The sequence below is a fragment of the Pristiophorus japonicus genome, chromosome 16, assembly GCF_044704955.1.
Source record: "Pristiophorus japonicus isolate sPriJap1 chromosome 16, sPriJap1.hap1, whole genome shotgun sequence".
Taxonomy (NCBI): domain Eukaryota; kingdom Metazoa; phylum Chordata; class Chondrichthyes; family Pristiophoridae; genus Pristiophorus; species Pristiophorus japonicus.
The window spans coordinates 89,077,790-89,097,724 of NC_091992.1; the positions used below are offsets into that span (position 1 = coordinate 89,077,790).

The following is a 19,935-nucleotide window of genomic DNA, read 5'->3' on the forward strand; positions in this document are numbered from 1 at the left end:
GGGATGGGGGAGGAGGGAATGACAGACAGAACTATTCAGAATACAAATACATAAAAAATGGTGGCAGTGACTTTAAATTTGCTTTCGCAATTAATCTTAATAATGATGTTAATGTTGTTTAATGCGAATAATTAGGATTTCCCCTTCAAGCAGTTCTTGAACTTGCATTGATATAGCACCTTCAATGTCTCAAGGTGCTTTACAGATGTATAATCTGACAAAAATGGCCAGTGACGTCAAAGAAGGATATATTAGCAGTGAGCAAAAGCTTGGTCGAAGAAGTGGGTTTTAAGGAGGGTCGTAAAGAAGAGAGAGGTGAAAAGATTTAGGGAGGGAATTCCAGAGCTTTGGCCGAGATGGCTGAAAGCACGGCCAATGGTGGGGCAAAGGAAGGATGGATGCACAAGCCGAGAATTGGAGGAACAGAGAGGTCCATCGGGTTGCAGGAGGTTACAGAGTTACATCAGGGTGAGGCCATGAAAGGATTTATAAAGCGGAGAATTTTAAATTGAAGGATCGGAAGCCAACATAGGTCAGCAAGAAGGGCAATAAGTGATTAGAACTTGGTGCGAAATAGAATACAGGCAGCAGTTTTGGGTATGCTGAAGGATGCGTGGAGGATGCTAGGCCAGCCAGGAGAGCATCAGAACAGTGGAGTCTGGAGAAAAAAAAATGACAGATTATCTTCACTCCCCAGCCTGCGGAGTGGTCATGGGGGGAAACATTTGAGACTTTGATTGGGACAATTTCAGTGCTGAATCAGGCATGGAAATCAGAGAGTAATTCAAATATGGGGTTCCAGGAAAAATGAGCATGGATTCAGGATAGTGACAAGTTCAAGAACTGGAAATGAATGGGAGGTCAGAGGTTGAGCGGCATTTTTTTTTAATATAAAGAGCCAAGGTTGATAACAGGAGTTTTGAAAGGGAGAGGTTTAGTACCCGAGGAGGTGTAACCATTTACAATGTCAGCTAGCATAGTGGCCAGGAGGAAAATGAGAATGGGGATCAAGGGAGCAGGAAACGCGCCCCATGGATTAAAATGAGATTGGAATGCACATGGGAGCCAGGAGAGAAACTAGAAAAGGATGTGGGGTCAGCATAAGAGCAGGGATGAGCCGAAGGGGAGGTTTGGCTTGGTTGGCAAGGGAAGAGGGAAGCTGCAGAGGCCGCCTAATAGATGCGTTCAATCTTAAGTGACAAAGTCGTCCATGAGCTCTTTGGCACTTGAAGTTGGAGGGGACGATGGAGGAGGGCAGGGGAGAGAGGTTTAAGGAGATGGTTGGTATTGGAGAAAAAAAAAGACAAAGATTATCTTCACTCTCCAGGAGGGAGGCCCGATAGTGTTTGATGTAGACTAGCCAGATCTGGCAATGGATAGCTAAACCAGTTGTGTGCCAGGTGCACTCATGCCTGCACCTCTTGGACTTGAGGGAGCGAGATGGGGGCCATACCAAGGGGAATGACCAGGATATGAGAATACAAAGATTTTACTGGGGCAAGGAAATCAAAGGTGAGGGGATAGGGGGGTCCACAGCTGCATAAATATTGTGGCGAATGGAAAGTCAAAGACTAGACATTTGGGTGTTTAAAAATACAGCTGTAACTTGGACAGTTTTTTTCCAGGGGTGGACGCAAAGGGAAGTGGGGGTGTAATGGGGTATGGAATGTAAATGGTGAGATATACAAGAAAGTGGCAAGAATTGGCCTCGTGAACAGATTTGCCTCATGACATTCCAGATCAAACAGTAGCTATTTGCGAGTGAATGACGAGATGTCTTGCAAATAACAATGAAATAATCCAGCTCGTATAATACTGCCAATATTTGACAGAATAATTTAACTAGTATGATAAAACATTTATGTCAGATTTGGAGAGTGTAACCTGACAGCATACTGGATTTTGATGATATGACTGATAACTAAACAAGGCACTTTGGAATTAAAAATAATCTTAATGGAGACATACACATGAGCTAACTTTACATATAGAATAGCTGGGAATTACAAAGCTGTAATTCAATCTTGGTGCTGTTAGATTATAAAGGCATCAAAATTACACTAGTATATGAATGCATAACACATTTGTCTGAAATTCCTCTCATTTCAGCATAGGGTATAATCAACGTTTAAACAAATGGGTCGACACTTCTAAAGTAGTGGAAAGGGAAATTTTAGACAAATACATTAAGCATTTGTACACTATCGTGCAGCATAATTTCAGGGCCTGAGAGGAATAGAAACCCAAGATCAGATTACAGTTGTGTACCTCACTTGAAAGAATTAAAACTGCTCATTAGGAGTACTAGATTTCCATTAACGTTGCTCATGGGAAGTCAGAGAATACACAATTTTATAACACAAGCTCTTTAAGTCCCAATAACAGCCACCACCCCCCCACTCAGTAGAGCCAGAGATAGCCCTCCAGCAAAAAGTTATTCTCACTCTCCTCCCCACATCCAAAATAGGGTCTTGTCCTACTTTCTCTCTGCCCCCTCTCAAATTGGTCCCCAAATCTGACTTTCTCCTTCCATCCACAAAACCATTGATACCTTCCCCATCTTCTCTACTTCAAACACATCTCTCCTTTTCCCTAGTACAGCTTACGAGTTTATTTATCAGAGTAGCACTTCTACACATGCAATGAAGGCAGGAGATGTTCCTTTGTGCCTGTATTGGAACCCCAGCTGCATGGTGGCTCCAGGGAATTGGTAGTCTTTTGCATCAGAGTCGGGCTCGTGTGCAAGCACATTGTTTGTTTACATCGGACCGCCAAACATTTGGAAGACAAATGTGGCAATGAAGAAGCATGTTTGGGGGCTGGGGGGAAAAAAAGAGGCAAGAGGGAGGGTGTACACAGAGTACAGGGTGTTCAGAGGCCCAGCATGCAAGTCACATGGTTTGTGGAAGTGAAGTGAGGGAAACTGATGGAGCCAAACTCTGTTATTGCTAAATTTTATTTAGAGGTATAACGTGAGCGAGTAAAGAATTGTCATAACTACATTTTTTTTGCTGGAACAAGATTGTGAAATATATGACCGGGGAGAAAGGTTTTGGGTGATACTCTTGCTGAATATCAAAACGTAAAAAAAAAGGTTTAAATTCACTCAGGATGTGGGTGTTGATGGCAATGCCAGTATTTATTCACCATCCCTAGTTTCCCTGAAAAGGTGATGGTGAGCCATCTTTGAGCAGTTTGATACAACACAAACTGCACATCAGGCCACTTCAGTCTCAACCACACATATAGGCCAGACCACAGGTTTCCTTCCCTGAAGGACATTAGGGAACTAGTTAGGATCGGAGAGCTATCCAACAGCTTCCTGGCCACTTTTACTGATACCAGATTTTTAAAAAAGGAATTCAAATTCTCCATGGTGGGATTTGTATTGACGTTCTGAATTATCAGTCCCGGCCTCTTGATTACTAGTCCAGTAACAATCACTACACTACCGCACCGCATTAGAAAAAAATTAATGTCCAATTGGAGGAAAATAAGTTGACAGAGTACATCTTTATATAACGTTTCTCATCAAGTGCTCCTTCACCATTGTATATCAGTAAATTGCATGATTGAGGCACAATGACATACAAAATAAACTAGACAAATGCAATATTATGCATCAAACAGGTCTTTCAATACTTTCGTAGTTAAGCGATATATAATGTATTTGATCACAATGCATCAGACACTGCTGTAAACACACACTGAAAATTACTAAGCTCCATTGCAGACTAACACTAGGTGCAAATAAGTCATGAAAGAATACAACTATTTTTCAGTTGCTGCATAACTTTTTCACAACGTTTGTATATCAACCAACTAAATACTTCATTACAGTGGACATAAAAGTCCTAATATTTCATCTACAGATCTACCTTTGCCACGAGACAGAATATATCTGTAAGAAAACTGATACAGGTTGAACCTCTCTTATCCGGCACCCTCTGGACCTGGCCTGTGCCGGAAAAGGGGAGGTCACATTAAATTGGGATGGTACAGGTACTGAGCAAGGGGATAGATATCGGGACTGGCTGGCTTGGGGCTGGGAGTGCGGCAGCAAGGAAGGACTTCAATTTGTTCATGGCGGAGCGGCCAGGAATGGTGCCGGACAAGGGTGGTGCCGGATAAGGGAGACCCGGATAAGGGAAGTTTAATCTGTACAAGCTCATCTTACTAATTCATAGCGCTGTCAGTTTTCAATTTAACAGCTTCTTTACAGAAACACAGATAAGCTGCTATTGCAGTTCTAAGACAAACATTCTTACGATCTGGTAATTGAATATCGGCTTAACTTAAAAGCAATTTTTTTTTAATTAATTAATTCTTGGGATATGGGTGTCACTAGCAACGGCAGCATGTATTGCCCACCCCTGGTGGTCCTCGAAAGGTGGTGGTGAGCATTCTTGAACTGTTAAGACTGAGAAGGTGTTCCCAGTGCGTTCCGTAGAGAGATCCAGGATTTTGACCCAACCACAATGAAGGAACAGCGTATGTCCAAGTCAGGATAGTGTGCGGCTTGGAGGGGAGCTTGGAGATGGTAGATGTTCCCATGCATCAGCTGCCCTTCTAGATAGTGGAGGTCACGGATATGAGATGCTGCCGAAAAAGCCTTGGTGAGTTGCTGCAGTGCATCCTGTAGATTGTACACACTGCAGCCACTGTGTGCAGATGGTGGAGTGGATATTGAAGGTGGATAGGCTGCCGACCAAGCAGGCTGCTTTGGTATTGAGCTCTGTGTTGTTGCCATTGCACCCATCCAGGCAAGTGGACAGTATTCCATCACACTCCTGACTTGTGACTTGCAGATGGTGGAGAGGCTTTGAGGAGTCAGGAGGTGAGCCACTCACTAATCTGTTCTAGTATCCACAACATTTATATGGCTGATCCAGTTGAATTTCTTGTCAATGGTGATGCCCAGGATATCGATGGTGGGGGATGCGGCGAAGGTAGTGCCACAATGTCACAGAAAGGTGGCTGGATTCTCTCTTGTTGGAGGTAGTCATTGCCTGGCACTTGCATGGTGTGAATGTTACTTGCCATTTGCCAAGCCTGGATGCTGTCCAGGTCTTGCTGCAGCCAGGCATGGACTGCTTCATTACCTGAGGAATTGCAAATTGTGCAGAGCACTGCAATTATCAGCAAACAACAGCATGATGGAAAGGTGGTCATTGAAGATAGTTGGGCCTAGGATGCTGTCCTGAGGAACTCCTGCAACGATGTCCTGGGGCTGAGATGAATGGCTTCCAATAACTACAGCTATCTTCCTTTGCTCTAAGTATGACTCCAGCCACTGGAGAGTTTTCCCCCCAATTCCCACTGACTTCAGTTTTACTGGGGCTCCTTGGTCAAATGCTGTCTTTCATGTCAAAGGCAGTCACCCTCACCACTAGAATTCAATGCCATGTTTGGACTAAAGCTGTAATGAGTTCTGGAGCCACATGGTCCTGGCAGAACCCAAACTGGGCATCAACGAGCAGGTTATTGATGAATAAGTGTCGCTTGATAGCACTGTCAACGACACATCCCATCACTTTGCTGATGATTGACAGTATAGGACAGCAATTGGCCGGGTTGGATTTGTCCTGCTTTTTGTGGACAGGACGTACCATGACAATTTCCTACATTACCAGGTAGATGCCGGTGTTGCAGATATATTGAAACAGCTTGGCCAGAGGCAGGGCTAGTTCTGGAACCCAGATCTTCAGCACTGCAGCTGGGATGTTGTCAGGATTCAGCCATTTCTCATGTGGAGTGAATCAAATTGGCTTTAGACTGGCATCTGTGATGGTGGGGATCTCAGGAGGCCGAGCTGGATCATCCACTTGGTACTTCTCGCTGAAGATGGGTGCGAACTCTTCAGCCTTGTCTTTTGCACTTGGCTGCACCATCAGTGAGGGTGGGATGTTTGTGGAGCCGCCAGCTACCGCTAATTGACCACTGTTGTCCGCGATTGAGTGTGGCAGTACTGCAGAGCTTTGTCCTGGTCCATTGGATGTCGGATTGCTTATCTCGGTCTACAGTATGCTGCTTAGCATACATGTAGTCTTATGTTGTAGCTTCACCAGGTTGGCACTTCATTTTGAGTACACTTGTGACATGCTCCTCTACACTCCTCATTTAACACCCAGGATGTTGATTGGGGTTTATCTTGGTCATCTGGCTTGATAGTGAAAGAGGAGCGAGGGTTTTGCTAGGCCATGAGACTGCAGACTGTGGTGGAATACAATTCTGTTGATGGCCCACAGCTCCTCATGGATGCCCAGTTTTGAGCTGCTCGACCAGTTAGAAAGAAATAACTAGCAGCTAAATAGTGCCTTTCATGACCTCAAGACGCTCCATAGCGCTTTTTGGGATCTTTTATGTTCACCAGAAGGGGCAGATAGGACCTTGGATTAATACATCCAAAACACAGCACTCCCTCTGTACTTCACAGAAGTGTCAGTGCTCAATGAATGTGCTCGAGTCTCTGGAGTGGGACTTGAACCCACGAGCTTCTGACTCAGAGGCAAGAGTGTCACCGACTGAGCCCAGGCTGACAACTTAATCTACCCCATTTAGCATAGTGATAGTGCCACAACACATGATGGAGGGCATGCTCAGAGTGAAGATGAGTCTTGGTCTCCACAAGGACACTCCTACCAATACTGTCATGGGCAGATAAACCTGCGACAGGTAGATTGGTGAGATTGAGGTCAAATAGATTAAACCTCCGTTTGTAGCAGGGTGATACAACTGAGCGGCTTGCTAGGCCACTTCAGAGTCAACCACGTTGGCGTGGGACGAGTGTCACATATAGGTCAGACCGGGTAAGGACAGCAGGTTTCCTTCCCTAAAAAGGACATTATTGGACCAGTTGGGTTTTTACGACAATCCAACAGCTTCATGATCACTTTTACTGATACCATCTTTTTGTTCCAGATTTAGTTTTTTTTTTAAAAACTGAATTCAAATTCACCTCAGTTATAATTTAGATTAAAATTAAGAGTTAGCTGTGACGTAGCTGCAAAGTAAATTGAAATGCCAAACACCTTGCAGAACATAACACCTCTCCTGATAACTGCACAAAAGCCGACTAAAAACAGTATGTTGAACATACCACACAGCCTAACGTAACTCAAGAGTCCTGTAGCAACTCATTTATGCTGAAGAGCCTCAAAAAAACTTCCTCTATTATATCGCTGGACATGCCCAAGGGTCCAGCCACACTGGGCTTCAATCATAAATTAAGTCCAAAACAAAACAGCTATTACACTCAATAAATGGCCTTCCTGAATCTTCAAAGATTCTCTTCAATCCAACTTGTGGTAGACTAAATGACATCCTATTCTACATGGTGAGGCATTGTAACCTGGCCCTGGTGTGTTCAACAGTGCTACCAGCCTGAAGGACTGGGCTCAATTTTGGCCCACATCTTTTGTCGGCACACTTACCGGAGATGCGTCGCTTTTCTCCGTTGATAAGTGCGCCAAAAAAAACGCTCCTCACTTTGGCCGCTGTCCGGCCTCTCCTCGGTCGTCGCGCAGCATGGACAGTCAAGTCGGGGGCGGAGCCAGTGTCCTGTGCTGAACACAGTGCTGGGACGTCTGCACATACGCATTGGAGTCGGGTGGCGATGTCCGCGCATGCGCAGTAGCGCTGAAATTTGGCAATCGGCCATTTTTAAAAGGAATCATAGCTACTTGTGTTTTGATATCCGGTGAGTTTGCTTCCTGCAGCCTGTGTGTGCTCCGATGTCGGCAGTTCCCACCCCTATCCCTGGCCGAGTGGTCTCCCGGTCATCCCGCCCCTATCCCTGGCCGAGTGGTCTCCTGCTCGCCCCGCCCCATCTCTGACCGAGTGCCCTCCCACACCAGCCGACACGCTGTTGAAGTAGCTGCTTGTGTTTTGCCCCTGCTGCAGCCTGTGTGCTCCTTCCTGAGCTGAGTTTTCAGATGAAGGTAGGACTTGGTTCTATTTTTTATTTCTTCTTGAATGCTTATTACTTTTTGTGCTTTTAGTGCTTTGTAAGTCTTGGTGTTAGGTCCTCTCCGCTTCCCTTCCTGCCCCTATCCCAGACCAAATGGCCTCCAATATACCTACCGCTGATTTCTTAACTCTCCGCAAGGGTTTTCTGAAGTGGCCACATCTGCTGGCCTAAGCAGATTTGGAGTAACTATTAGCTGGCCAAAGTGGCCTAAATGGTCAAAACTGGCATATGTGGCTGGTGACACACCCTTTTGAGTAAAAAAAAACCTAATTCACTTACACTGGCATAAATTGAATGTGCAAAATGGGGATTTTTTTTAAAGATACTCCAGAAAAATCAAGTTGCTCCAAAGCAAACGGAGCAACTCCTGGTCAAAATTGAGCCCAATGTTTCTGCTGATATCCATATTATGACAGATGGCACTGGCTAGTGTGCTCTGTAACTGATGTCTGAGAACCACAATGAATTAAGTGTGATGGGATCCAATTAATCCACGTTTATACAGTAATAAAAGTAGAATTAGGGAATATATTCAGTATATTATAATACAATTATGCAAATAATTCTACACTGAAAAAACATGAGAATCACCCTTTAGTTACAACACTACCCAGAAACAAAATGGGATGGTGTACCATTCAGTCATTTCCTTCTACAAACTGACGAACTGTACAACTAATAAAAATACAACCTCTTCACTACTCAAAATGTTTATAATGTATTAGCAAACAAAAAAATGTTATGTCATTTAGAAATGTCTATTACCCACAGCTTGATAAACAACACTTTTATCTCATTTCAATAAGGAAAGGAAGGGAACATTTACATTTTCTCTCTGATGAACGGTTTTATCAATGTGCAAAAAAAAGTGTCGTCTAAATTTTATTTGCAACATCGCAGTCTAAATTCTTGTGCATACTATGTACAGCAACATTTCATATGCCACAATTTTAGATTCAAAACATTGTTAAGTGTACATTTGTAGAATAGAAGGCTGGAGTGGCAATAGTCACATGCCACACAGACATACCAAATCTCACAGCAGTACGATGCGGTAGATCAACCCATTGCCACAATCCTCCATTCACTGATTTATTTATCCCAAATGTCACCATTGGGGGCTGCACACAGAAGTATGTACTTCTTTTAGAAATGGGGTAAACCACTGAGGTGCTCAAGTACCCCTAATTGGCTATTTGGAGTATGGTTAGTGGAGGCTGGGGAAAAAGGTTGATCACATATTCAAACCATGGTGTGGGTCGGAGCGACCTCACAGAAAGAAAAGGGGAAGAGAACGACAGCCTTCAAAATGTAAACCAAAACCATGGCTGGCTGGGAGTGAATTGCAAAACACTAAGTTAATCAAGCAGTTCTGATGCCATAAACTACAACAGCAAAGCTCAACAGTTCAAGAATGTTAACAGCACAAGATTAAATATTACTGCCTTGACACTCACAACCAGACATTAGTTATTGACTACACGTTCCAGAAGTTTTATTACTGCAATGTTTTCAGCATGCTGATCCTAATAGAGACAGTATGATATGGCTGAGGGGATAGTAAAGATGGCATGGATGAAAGAATACAGCAATATTTTAATGTCATTTACCTTTAGAGTACCAGGAAAAATACAATATAGTTTTATCTACAATTTTGCAACTAGCAGCAATTTCACCAACTAACAATTTATATAAAAGTCCTGTGTTGTATATCACTAAAAATGAACGTGCAAAGATTTAATATTTAATCCTACAAATTAAAGGGGCAACAATATTTAATTAGTTAACTGCAGCTATGTGCATTCTTTTGCCAACTATCTTCTAGCTAAATGCAAAATACAAAATTTGTCATCCTTCAAAACATAATTAGTCTTTAATCTTATGGGCCAAGTTCATTAGCCTGTTTCTCCAAGAAAGACTATGCTTATGCAATTAGTTTTATTACATTTATATAAAAGGAACCACACAGTTCAAGTATTGACCCATTTTAGAGAAAATAGAATGTGGACTTGAACAATCAGCTAAAACAGGTCAAAATAACTACTGAGTAATAACTAAGTGCAACATTGTTTAACTAAAGTCCTTATTTCAGGAGGGCAGGTAACTTTACTCTTACCACAGTAAGCCAAGAAAAATAAAACTATAAAAAAATGATTGCCAAAGTAAAGAGAGATTATCCCAGTTTAAAATACTCTATGGTAATGGAGTTAATATTACAATATATATTCCACTGGAACCACAGGCAGAGGAAATAGAGCAGTGTATAAAGTATTTGTATTCGAACCCTACTACATTATGCCATAACTGAAGACTTGGCTTCTGCACTCATTAACATTTCAAAGTAATTCACTATGTGAGGCACTTTGGAATGTTTGAGGTGTGCAATAAATTTAAATGCAATTTTCTTGCAGTGAAAGGCAAATACAAAATGAATATGAGCCTAAAATAAAGTTTAAAAAAACGTAAACACTGTACACATTGACACCCTATAATTTTGCAAAGACTAGAGGCACAGAAAATAGCTTACACCTCCTTATATTAATTTCGTGAATGACAACAGTTCAATTTTAAAATGCAGTGAAATTACAGCTGCCAAATTTGAACCCACACCGTTGCACATCTATGCACAATGGAGAGGTTGCCTTACACTAGAGCTGCTGTACGTGTGGCAGTGTTAACACTCCAAGCGCAGAAAAAAAACCAAGAGGAACTCAACACGATACGTTGCAAATAACATTAGACAAGAGTGCGGTGCCATGGCTTACCCTGCATGCAGGTAGTTGTGTTTTGCTGCTGACTCTGTTGCTGCTGAGCTGAGCTGCTGGAGTTGTTGCTGTAGCTGGGAGTCGCCATTGCACAGATAATATTCCAAGGGGGCTGCAATGCAGCAACTCGTTCGCTCGGGTCACTCGCTTCCTTTTTTTTAATATTTAAAAAACCACACACACACACTTGCACTCAAGTCTCTTAATCACTTAACAGGACCCAAACCCCGCCGGCGCCGTCAACAGAAACCAGTTAAAATCCGCCTGCTGCCTTCCCTTCACGCACCTTATCACACGCACACACACAATTTAAAAAAAAATATCGACTTGATTATATAATTAAAACCTCCCTTCCAAAAATGTACGTTTGCACAAATTGAGATATTTAACGCAACAAAATACTAGACGAGAGAAACGACGCGCAGCGGTTTCCACCCGAAAAGTCCACAGTTTCTATAAACCCCAATTATTATTTTTTGTGAGGGGAGGAGGAGAGAAAAAAAAGCAATTATTTTTTAAAGTAGGAACTGCCCGAGTGCCTGGAGACGCCGCCACTGCAGCCTTGACAAAGGCGCCATGGAAAGCTGCTGCTGCTTGCTGCTGCTGCCCCCCTTTCCCAACGGCCAGAGAGCGAGCGTCCCTCCGTGTGTGTGTGAGAGAAAGATTGAGAAAAAAAAACCCACACACAGATCTGTGTGCGGCCCGAGCAAGATGTAATCAAAGAAAAATTCGGGAAAATCCCATTAAGAATGCGTCTACTCCTGGCGTCACATCTGTGAGTGAAGGAACAAGATGGGAAAGGGAGAGAGGAGGAGGAGGGGAGCGAGGCAAGGACGATACTTCGCACTGCGCAGGCGCACATCTGCCTTTGTGGGACTTGTAGTTCGGCGGGGTGGCTGGTGGGGCGCATGCGGCTGTAAACAAACTACAGTTCCCAGTTGCACCGCGGTCCAAGAGTGGGGGTGCGGGTGAGTGCGTCAAACTTTGAGCCAAGCACTGGCCCCGCCCTTTCGCTTGTGACGCACACAGTAGCTTGCTGTGGGCAGCTGAGCTGCAGTCAGCCACCCCTGCAGGCTGAAGTTGACAATTGTGTGTTTTAAGTTGTAAGCGGTTTAGTATTTTCTCAGAATTTATTCCTCAACACATTTCTGAATTTGTCACCTCCTCTGGCTTTTTGAGGGGGCTGTCTGTAACTTGACACCCAAAGTCTTCGTTTTAAGATAGAATTTATTTATTTCCACTTCCATTATTAAGCAAGAACATTTTGGAGCTCATGATTGCAAACTTTTACCACTGTTTTGCAAATGTCATTTTGAGTACTGTGCTGTTGTTCAAAGATGATCTAGAGGTATTGATGTAGCCCAGAGTGAGAGATGATCCCATGATGAGTTTTCAATCGTATTTGAAGCCATGCTAACTGGAGTCACAGCATCTTCCATTGGCATGGAAGCCAAGCTGACCAGTCATCTCTGACGGTGCTCACAGAGCTTTCTGTATCTAGCTACAAAGTGCCATTGGCAAGAGGGTTGGAATTGGGTGCATGTCAATCCACTTGACTGGAAAAACCTAAACAGAGAAAGAAAATATTTAAACAAATGGGGGAAATTCGCTGGCTTGGGTATTTCCAGAGAATTAGAATAGGGTCACAAATGCTCAAACATCCTGTAGAATAACACAATTACTTTTAAGTCAGACATTTTTCAAGGGCTTTGTAAAATTTATCCTGTCGAGTGTAACATTGATGAATCAACATGTAGTGACGTGGAGTAATAAGTACTCAGCTTCTGTCTACACTTTGTCATATAGTAAGTTCCAATCTCAGCACACCATCTAGGATAGGAGCAAAGCTGAGCCATTTCACTAAAAACTTGGAATATAGAGAGGTGTGTTAATATAGCCCACTTTCATGCATATCCAAGTAGCTGGTTACATTTGCAGAGACTGACAAGCTTGGGAGGAGATCTGTTCTCAAATGAGCTGTTGGAAGGTACATGAGGACTGCTCCAATAAATGACCCTGAAATTGCCTTTGCCTCTTTGTGATACAGCATCTGGCCTCCTCATAGTTCCTGCTGACAGAATTACAACTGAAATGGAGAGCTCACTATCCAGGAGAATCCTGAAAAAATATTTCAGAATGTAATACAACTTGAAATTTATTACCAAGGAGATAATGTAAAAAATAATGGCCCTTGTACAAACACTTTAAAAAATGTTTTCAATAATACATTTTAAAATATTTGCATAGATTTTCATCGAATGCATTCTAAAACAAATTATTAAAGATTTAATTTGTTCTTTTTGTAGCAACAATAGCTAAAATATTCTTCAGCTGCTTCCCAGATAGGTTTCTTGAAAAAAATCTGGCATGATTTCACTTGTTATCTAAATGTGTGCCAAAGTTGATTAATTAACATCAAGTTGAAATATGATTTGTTCCACCACAGTCAATAGATAAGACCAATAATTATATTTTTGAACAAGACGATGCTTAAGATTCTTCATTTTTAGTTTTGATGACTTTCACCAGTAAATAGTGGATTTTAAATTATTATAATATCAATTTTTTCACACAAAAATTGAGACTTCCCAACCTGTGTGATTTCCTGAAATCTCAGTATGTTTAGGACTCTCAGAAGATTTGGATCTTTGTATAGGGCGATCATGTTTGGTGAGCTCCACAGCTCTTCACCTGAATTCTGTCCAGTGCACCATCGAAAGGTAAGTTACACAAGCAATAATTATTCTCTTTGCAATGCTATGCTTCCTGTGCCCTGATTAGGCACCATGATTATTCCAGGTGGAATTTCCAATATAGTCTCTCTTTTTCCTATCTAGTCTCTTTGTCTCAGCTGTATCCCCATCTGGCTGTGTTGAGGTAGCCTCCAACAGCAGCTCAATTAATCAGTGTGGTAGCCTAATAGTTATGGTACTGGGCCAGCAACCCAGAAGTTGTGAGTTGAAATCCCACAAGGAAAGTTCTGCTAATTTAATTTAATAAATCTGGTAATCTGTGGTCCACCTCCAGAAAAATAACATTGAAAGCTGCTGTGGTATCTTAAAAACCCAGCTGGTTCACTAATGTCCTTCAGGGAAGGACCCACCACCACCTTCACACATGGCTCCAGCCCTACATTAGGCCCCTTAATGCTCTTAGGGTGACTAGGGATGGGCAATAAATACTACCCTTGTAAATGTTGCCCACATCCCATGGACAATATAAAACAATCTAATCCATTTTTACCTGGGTTTAAATCCCCTATCAATTTTTAGGGGATTTTTTTTAAAGCACAGAAATTATTCTTGTAATAATAGTGGAAAAATGCTAAACAGGCTCATATGATATTCTCTGTCTGATATTTTGTTGCAGATGTGAGACCATCTAAAATAAACAGTTTGAAGTCGGCATTAAAACAGTGGACTGAGGAAGAATGTCAAACGACTGCGTTAAGCATTTCTCTGATAAAGTCTGCAATAATAATTTAAGGGCTATAATTGGTAAACAAATTGCTCACCCTAAATAAAACAAAATATATTTTCTTCTCATTTTAATTTAAATAAGTTAATAAAAGACTTACATTTTGGAAAAGGTTTTGTGATTTTTTTCCACTAAATTATCATCCCATTAATTTTTATTCAGAAAATAAAGTATTTATTTCCTCCTTGTTTATCACCTGGATTCCTTTTTTTAAAAATTTTAAATATGAACAAAAACTCAAACATTTTCAAAACAATACGGTAAAAACACTAACTGTGGTTTGAGCTAAATTCTGTGTTCACCAAAATAATGTTCACCACCCAAATTTCATTTCAATAGATAAGAGATATTAATAGGCCAAAGCATTGGCCTGACTGATTTAAGTAGTGAGAAAGCTATCAACCTTTTATTTTTACTTTCTTGTCATAACATGTTCTTTTACAATGGTTGCAATATCTCTTGACTTCTGTAATATATTGCTGTTGTTAAAGTTCAGAAAAAAGAGAAGTTACCAATTGGCTAGTTTTGCTGTCAATCAGAATGTATCAAACATGCCAACTATCAGGTTGGACTGTCTCTTTTTTTTATTATAAATTCGTAGCCAATCGTTTCCAATTCTTTGTCAAGTCACAAACGCCAGAGGTCACCCTGCACCAGTCAAGGATCACTCTGCGTCAATGTTCTTAGCCAAAAGGCCTAGAGCCACTGCACCGTTCCTGGAAGTACTGCAATACCAGGTTCGTGCCATGGAGGTGGATGGGTCAGGTCCCCCACACACCTCCGTGGAGGTGGATGGGTCAAGCCATCCCACCCACCTCCTGTTTACAAAAATGTAAGCATATACCTTCCTGACCAGGGAGAAACCACCCGGAAGTCATGGTGGCTGGTCAAACTGATAAGAACAGATACTACACTTGATCTTAGCCAAAAGGCCGAGAAGCGATTTCCTGGGTGGTGGGTATCAGGTGGTGTGTTGCAACACAAGTGCTTCTTGAAATGAATGCGGAAGTGAGATGAGATTGCAGCACAACAATAAATACAATGTTGTGCTGATCCTACAGTTTTGCAAGGTAGTTTCATCATCATTTTCAATTTGCCCAATATTTATAGCACAACTTTTAGAATTTATTTGTATTAGCCATTCTAGATTAACTCTTTAAAGGCGGAAAGCAGATACCATATTCACTGCAATGTTTTAGATTTTATTCTACAAAAGCAAAACATTGAAAATATGCAGTTATTTTTGGAGTACTTAAAATTACATTTTTTTCCATTGCTCAACAATTTTTCCCCTTTTGGCTTTTCTGTCGGTAAACATGTTTTTCCAACTAAAAAGCAGGAAAGCAACTTTCTGCCAATGCTCATTGATAACCAGAAGTGAGAGAGCAACCTAGTGTGACTCACCCTCTCAATTTTCCAGCCCTTCTCATGGAAGGTGACTCATTCCTGCTCAGCCTCTTCACTCATAGTGAGATAGGATTTCTCTTTGTGAGCAGTTGCAGCTCATGTCCTGCCCTTTTACGTGTCCAATTATGGCAAGATTTTTAACTGCAAGGAAAAAGCCTCATGGAGATGCTATCTGTTGATTGCCACTACGATACTTCGAGTGTTTTCTGATACTGTGTTCAAGTACAAAAAATTAAAAATGTAGAAGAAAAATATACTCTACAAGAAACTACAGTATCCTGAGAAAATTGAATTATTGAACTGTAAAAATGGTCAATTGAATTGTTAGCAAAATCTGGAAGATTGACAGACTTGACCTTAGATTGTGTCCTTCGGTCATTCAGCCTACCTACTATTTGGCAATGATCCCAGATTATGATTACTCATTTCCTGTAAGTCCTTGATCTTTTTCTTGTATGTTGTTCTGTTACACACTTGAAAATTAAAGTAGAAACAATAAGATTATGATATTTTGTTAAATATTTTAAAATTACAATTTGCAAAGTGTTTCTCAAGCATTTCAGCAGCTTGTGCTATCCTTTGAGTACTTCAAGTAACAAACAATTGCAAAACAAATCCTGGGGTGGGTGGGGACGAAATGCATAATACTAAAAGTAATGAAGAATGGTGAGATGCAAGTTTGATAATTGCTCGACTTCACAGTTGCCAGTCAAAACCATGCTGCTGTTTCATGGAGAACGAGAAGGCTAAAATCATCTGCAGGCCATTTCTTAGTATCTCCACAGATTATGTACAGATTCAGAGCAGCATTGGCAAAGGCCTGTATGCAGGTTTTGTCCATACTATCGCTATAGTTGGTGCACATCCCAGAACGGACAAAGGAAACTGAGAGAAAATATTCACACTTCTTTAAAAAATACACAGAGCAGTAATAGATTTTACTTAGTTGACCTTTGATGACTCCCCTCCCTGGCACGATTTGAAAATCCGATCTTTGTTTATAAATCCCACTGTTGCCTTACTCCACACCACCTCATAACCTCCTCCAGCTCTACATTGCAGCTTGTACGTTTCTGACTATGGCCTTCTGTGAATCCCAACTCCCTTCACTCCACCATCAGTGAAAAAGTATTCACACCCAAGCGTGTTGGAATTCTCTTCCTAAAGACTCAATCTTGCCACCTCAAATCTACCTGTTCAATCACACCTTCAGTCATTTTAACTCTCCTTCCTCCCAAATTCCCACTTGGTGTTCAATTTCTCCCCCACTTGTAGAGCACTTTGGGGCATTTTGCTAGGTTAAAGATGCTCAATAAGTGCATACTGTTGTAGTTTGTTAAAATCTGCCGACAACATGCAGTGGCCTGATGACCCAGCAATTAATAGGGTTTAAATATATGGGATAAAAAGAAAGATTGTGAATGATAGAAATCTGAAATAAAAACAGAAAATGCTGGAGGTACACAGGAGAGCAATCAATATTGGACAGAGCTAGGAATTGTTTGAAGGGCTACACCCCAATCAATAGCCTATCTTGCTTTACTTATTTTGTACCTTTTCACATTGAAATGTTTCACACAACTCTTAAGGTTCTGTAGGCCAACTTTCAGCAGCTGACTAGCCTGCTGTTCACTTGCAGCTTTTTCCATTTCTATTTCTTAGCTACATGCTCCCAGTCCTGGGGCTCGGCTCCCTGTCATCGTGATCTGCCTTTTAAAAAATAGTGCTGGGCGTTATTGTAAGCTGAGCACCTCATGATATTAAAATGTTTTATTGGTAGCGAAAAAGACCGCATCATCCATCTCACCTCTTGAAAGTGTGCCTCATGTCAGACGATTGCAAGGTGTCCTGGTGGCAGTTGTGAAGAAACCTCTCGTCTGGACCACCCAGCTCTATAGCTGAAAAAGGTCATACAAAGGTGAACAGTTGTGTGGGGGGAAACCGGCAGGTGACAAAACCAAGAGCATATGAACCGTCCAAAATACTAAATAGCTTTTAAGTTTGAAGAAGTTAATTAAATGATTAATTGTTTTGCAGGTGTTGCATTTAAATAAATAACTGGAAATAGAGAAAAAAACTAATGTGTGCCTTTTACTTCGACCAGCAAATAGCTAGGGAAGGAGTTTGGTTTTTTGCAGGCAATTTATTAAAAGCCCATCTAATTACTTTATTATTATCTCTCCCTTTGAGTATCTCGATTCTGTATTTAAGATGCCCAATCTCTTGTGTACAGCTGTTGCCTGTGGTGCATGTAAGTCTCAGTTTGTTATAGTCATGCTGCTGGCAAGCCACGTGTGTACCCAGCAGTTTAGAAAGACCTGTTCAGACATCGGGCCGAGTTGTTTCAAACATTAGAGGAGTAGGGCCGAGGCACACTGTGCATGTATGATCCATACTAAAGCTTTTGGGCTAGAAATTCGGGTATTGGTGATTTTGCACATTTTTGGGCGATAATCGTGGAGTTATTTTTTTTTAGTGCTGGGTTAGCGTCATCACTGGAAGTCGCAAAATTCGACAAATGGCGACCGGCGATAGCAATAATGCTAAATCCGGCCTTGCACGATGGAGCCAAAACTTGCAATGAAAAAAAAAGGGACCTTCTGCGCATCTGCAAATTTTTTTTTCCGATTTTGTTTTCTTCGATTTTTTTTCTTCATCCCGTGATTCTGGTCAGCTGTCAGGGTGCGCCCGCACATACGCAGTACATCCAGGGCTGAAGCAGGTACTTTTCACAGACCAAGCAGCCACGATGCAAGGGGACTCCAGCAGACAGAGAGCCCAAAGGTTTAGCTGTGAAACAAACGAGGCCCTGATTGCAGCTGTGCAAACCAGATGAGGGGAATTTAACAGGACGGGTGTTGGTAAACCCCTCCCTGCTGTGCGAAGGCGATTGTGGACCAGCATGGCTGAAGAGGTTTCCTCAGTCGATAATACCAAGAGCAACCACCAACAATGTAGGGAAAAGTTCAATGACCATTGCAGGGTCGTGAGAGTAAATAATATTTTTATTCATGCACTCCATTACTTAAATTGTAAATATGACACATGTTGGTATAGGTAGGCTTAGTGTTGCACCTTATTTACCATGAATGATCGTTACACATTAGTAAGACTGTTTTTTGACATCTTAAAAGATGTTTCTGCACGTCGATGTCTTCCTCATGAATCACGTGCAACTACCAGGATCATTAAACAGACGACTGTATTAAATGCACACAGCATGGTATAAGTGTTTTGATGGCTAGGTGTGTGTGCCACAAGAGCAGATGGACCCTCTGGTAACTATTCCAATTGTCACCTTTGCAGGGAAAGTTGTCGCATAACCGCCGGAAGCAGTGGCACACAGGCAGTGGTCCACCCCAGACACTGCCCTTAGCGGATCTGGAGGAGCACGTGGCAGCTCTGATCGCTGCCTCAGGGAGGTCAACTACCCGTGGGGGTGCTAACCCACCGTTCAATAGTGAGGGTAAGTCCTGCATACTCCTCGGGCTAGGTTGGGGCAATGAGATGTAGTGTCTGTGGCTAGGATTGGGGCAATGAGATGTTGAGTCTATGGGCTAGGCTTGGGGCAATGAGATGTAGTGTCTGTGGGCTACATATAATGCAGTAGCGCCAGTCCTTCGTCATGTCACCCTGTCCGCAGGTAAAAGACATTCGGTGCAGGGGTTGTTCTTTCGTAGTTTTGTTGCTGTTTTGTTGTTGCTATTTTATAAAAGTTTTCAAAGTTTCCCAATTCTGTTAAGTTATTGAAAATTCACAATAATGTTTAATAAATCTTATTCCAGTTTCCAAATTACGTTTGCAATGTTTAATAAATATTAATCAAATTACTATATGTTAAATACATTCTTTTTTCACCTTAACCATTCCTGTGTAGTGTCTCATTTGCAGAATAAGAGGGGGAATAGTCATCATGGTGGGATAGAATGGGCAAGCAATGATGAAACGTGCTGTTTACTGTTCAAGCAAAGCAATGAATTATGAGCTGTTGACGTAAGGCTTTTACAGTGGCAAAAGCTCCACGAGGCTTCCCCTGAGGTGGTGGGGGTGATGAGATGGGTTCATCGCCAGGCTCCTCGTCCTCCTCCTCATCATCCTTGTGGTCCTCCTCCTTGTCCTCCTCCTCCTCATGGTGGATCCTCCTCCTCCTCCACCACCCCCCCCCCCTCCTGAGGTGGTCCTGCAATCCCAGTGGCAAATCCTATCCCCTCATGATGACTAAGTTACGTAGCATGCAGCACACCACAATGAACTCAGCGACCTGCTGAGGGGAGTATTGCAGGGAGCCTGCAGAGTGGTCCAGGCATCGGAAGCGCT

The 19,935-nt window shown here is 42.1% G+C and overlaps 1 protein-coding gene and 1 pseudogene across 2 annotated transcripts in view; both read right to left on the reverse strand.

The window, feature by feature from the left end:
* The window catches only part of map2k4a (mitogen-activated protein kinase kinase 4a), a 152,773-nt gene extending 141,220 nt beyond the window's left edge, over positions 1 to 11,553 (reverse strand). The window contains exon 1 of one of the 2 annotated variants that reach the window (XM_070857545.1): positions 10,735 to 11,553. In XM_070857545.1, the coding sequence (XP_070713646.1) occupies positions 10,735 to 10,822 (88 nt within the window). In that variant the 5' untranslated portion in view covers positions 10,823 to 11,553. The remainder of the gene's footprint in view (positions 1 to 10,734) is intronic. The other variant, XM_070857546.1, reaches the window with a different exon arrangement.
* A 3,358-nt stretch (positions 11,554 to 14,911) lies between these two features.
* LOC139227227 (U2 spliceosomal RNA) lies at positions 14,912 to 15,155 on the reverse strand (annotated as a pseudogene).
* Positions 15,156 to 19,935: the final 4,780 nt, after the last annotated feature.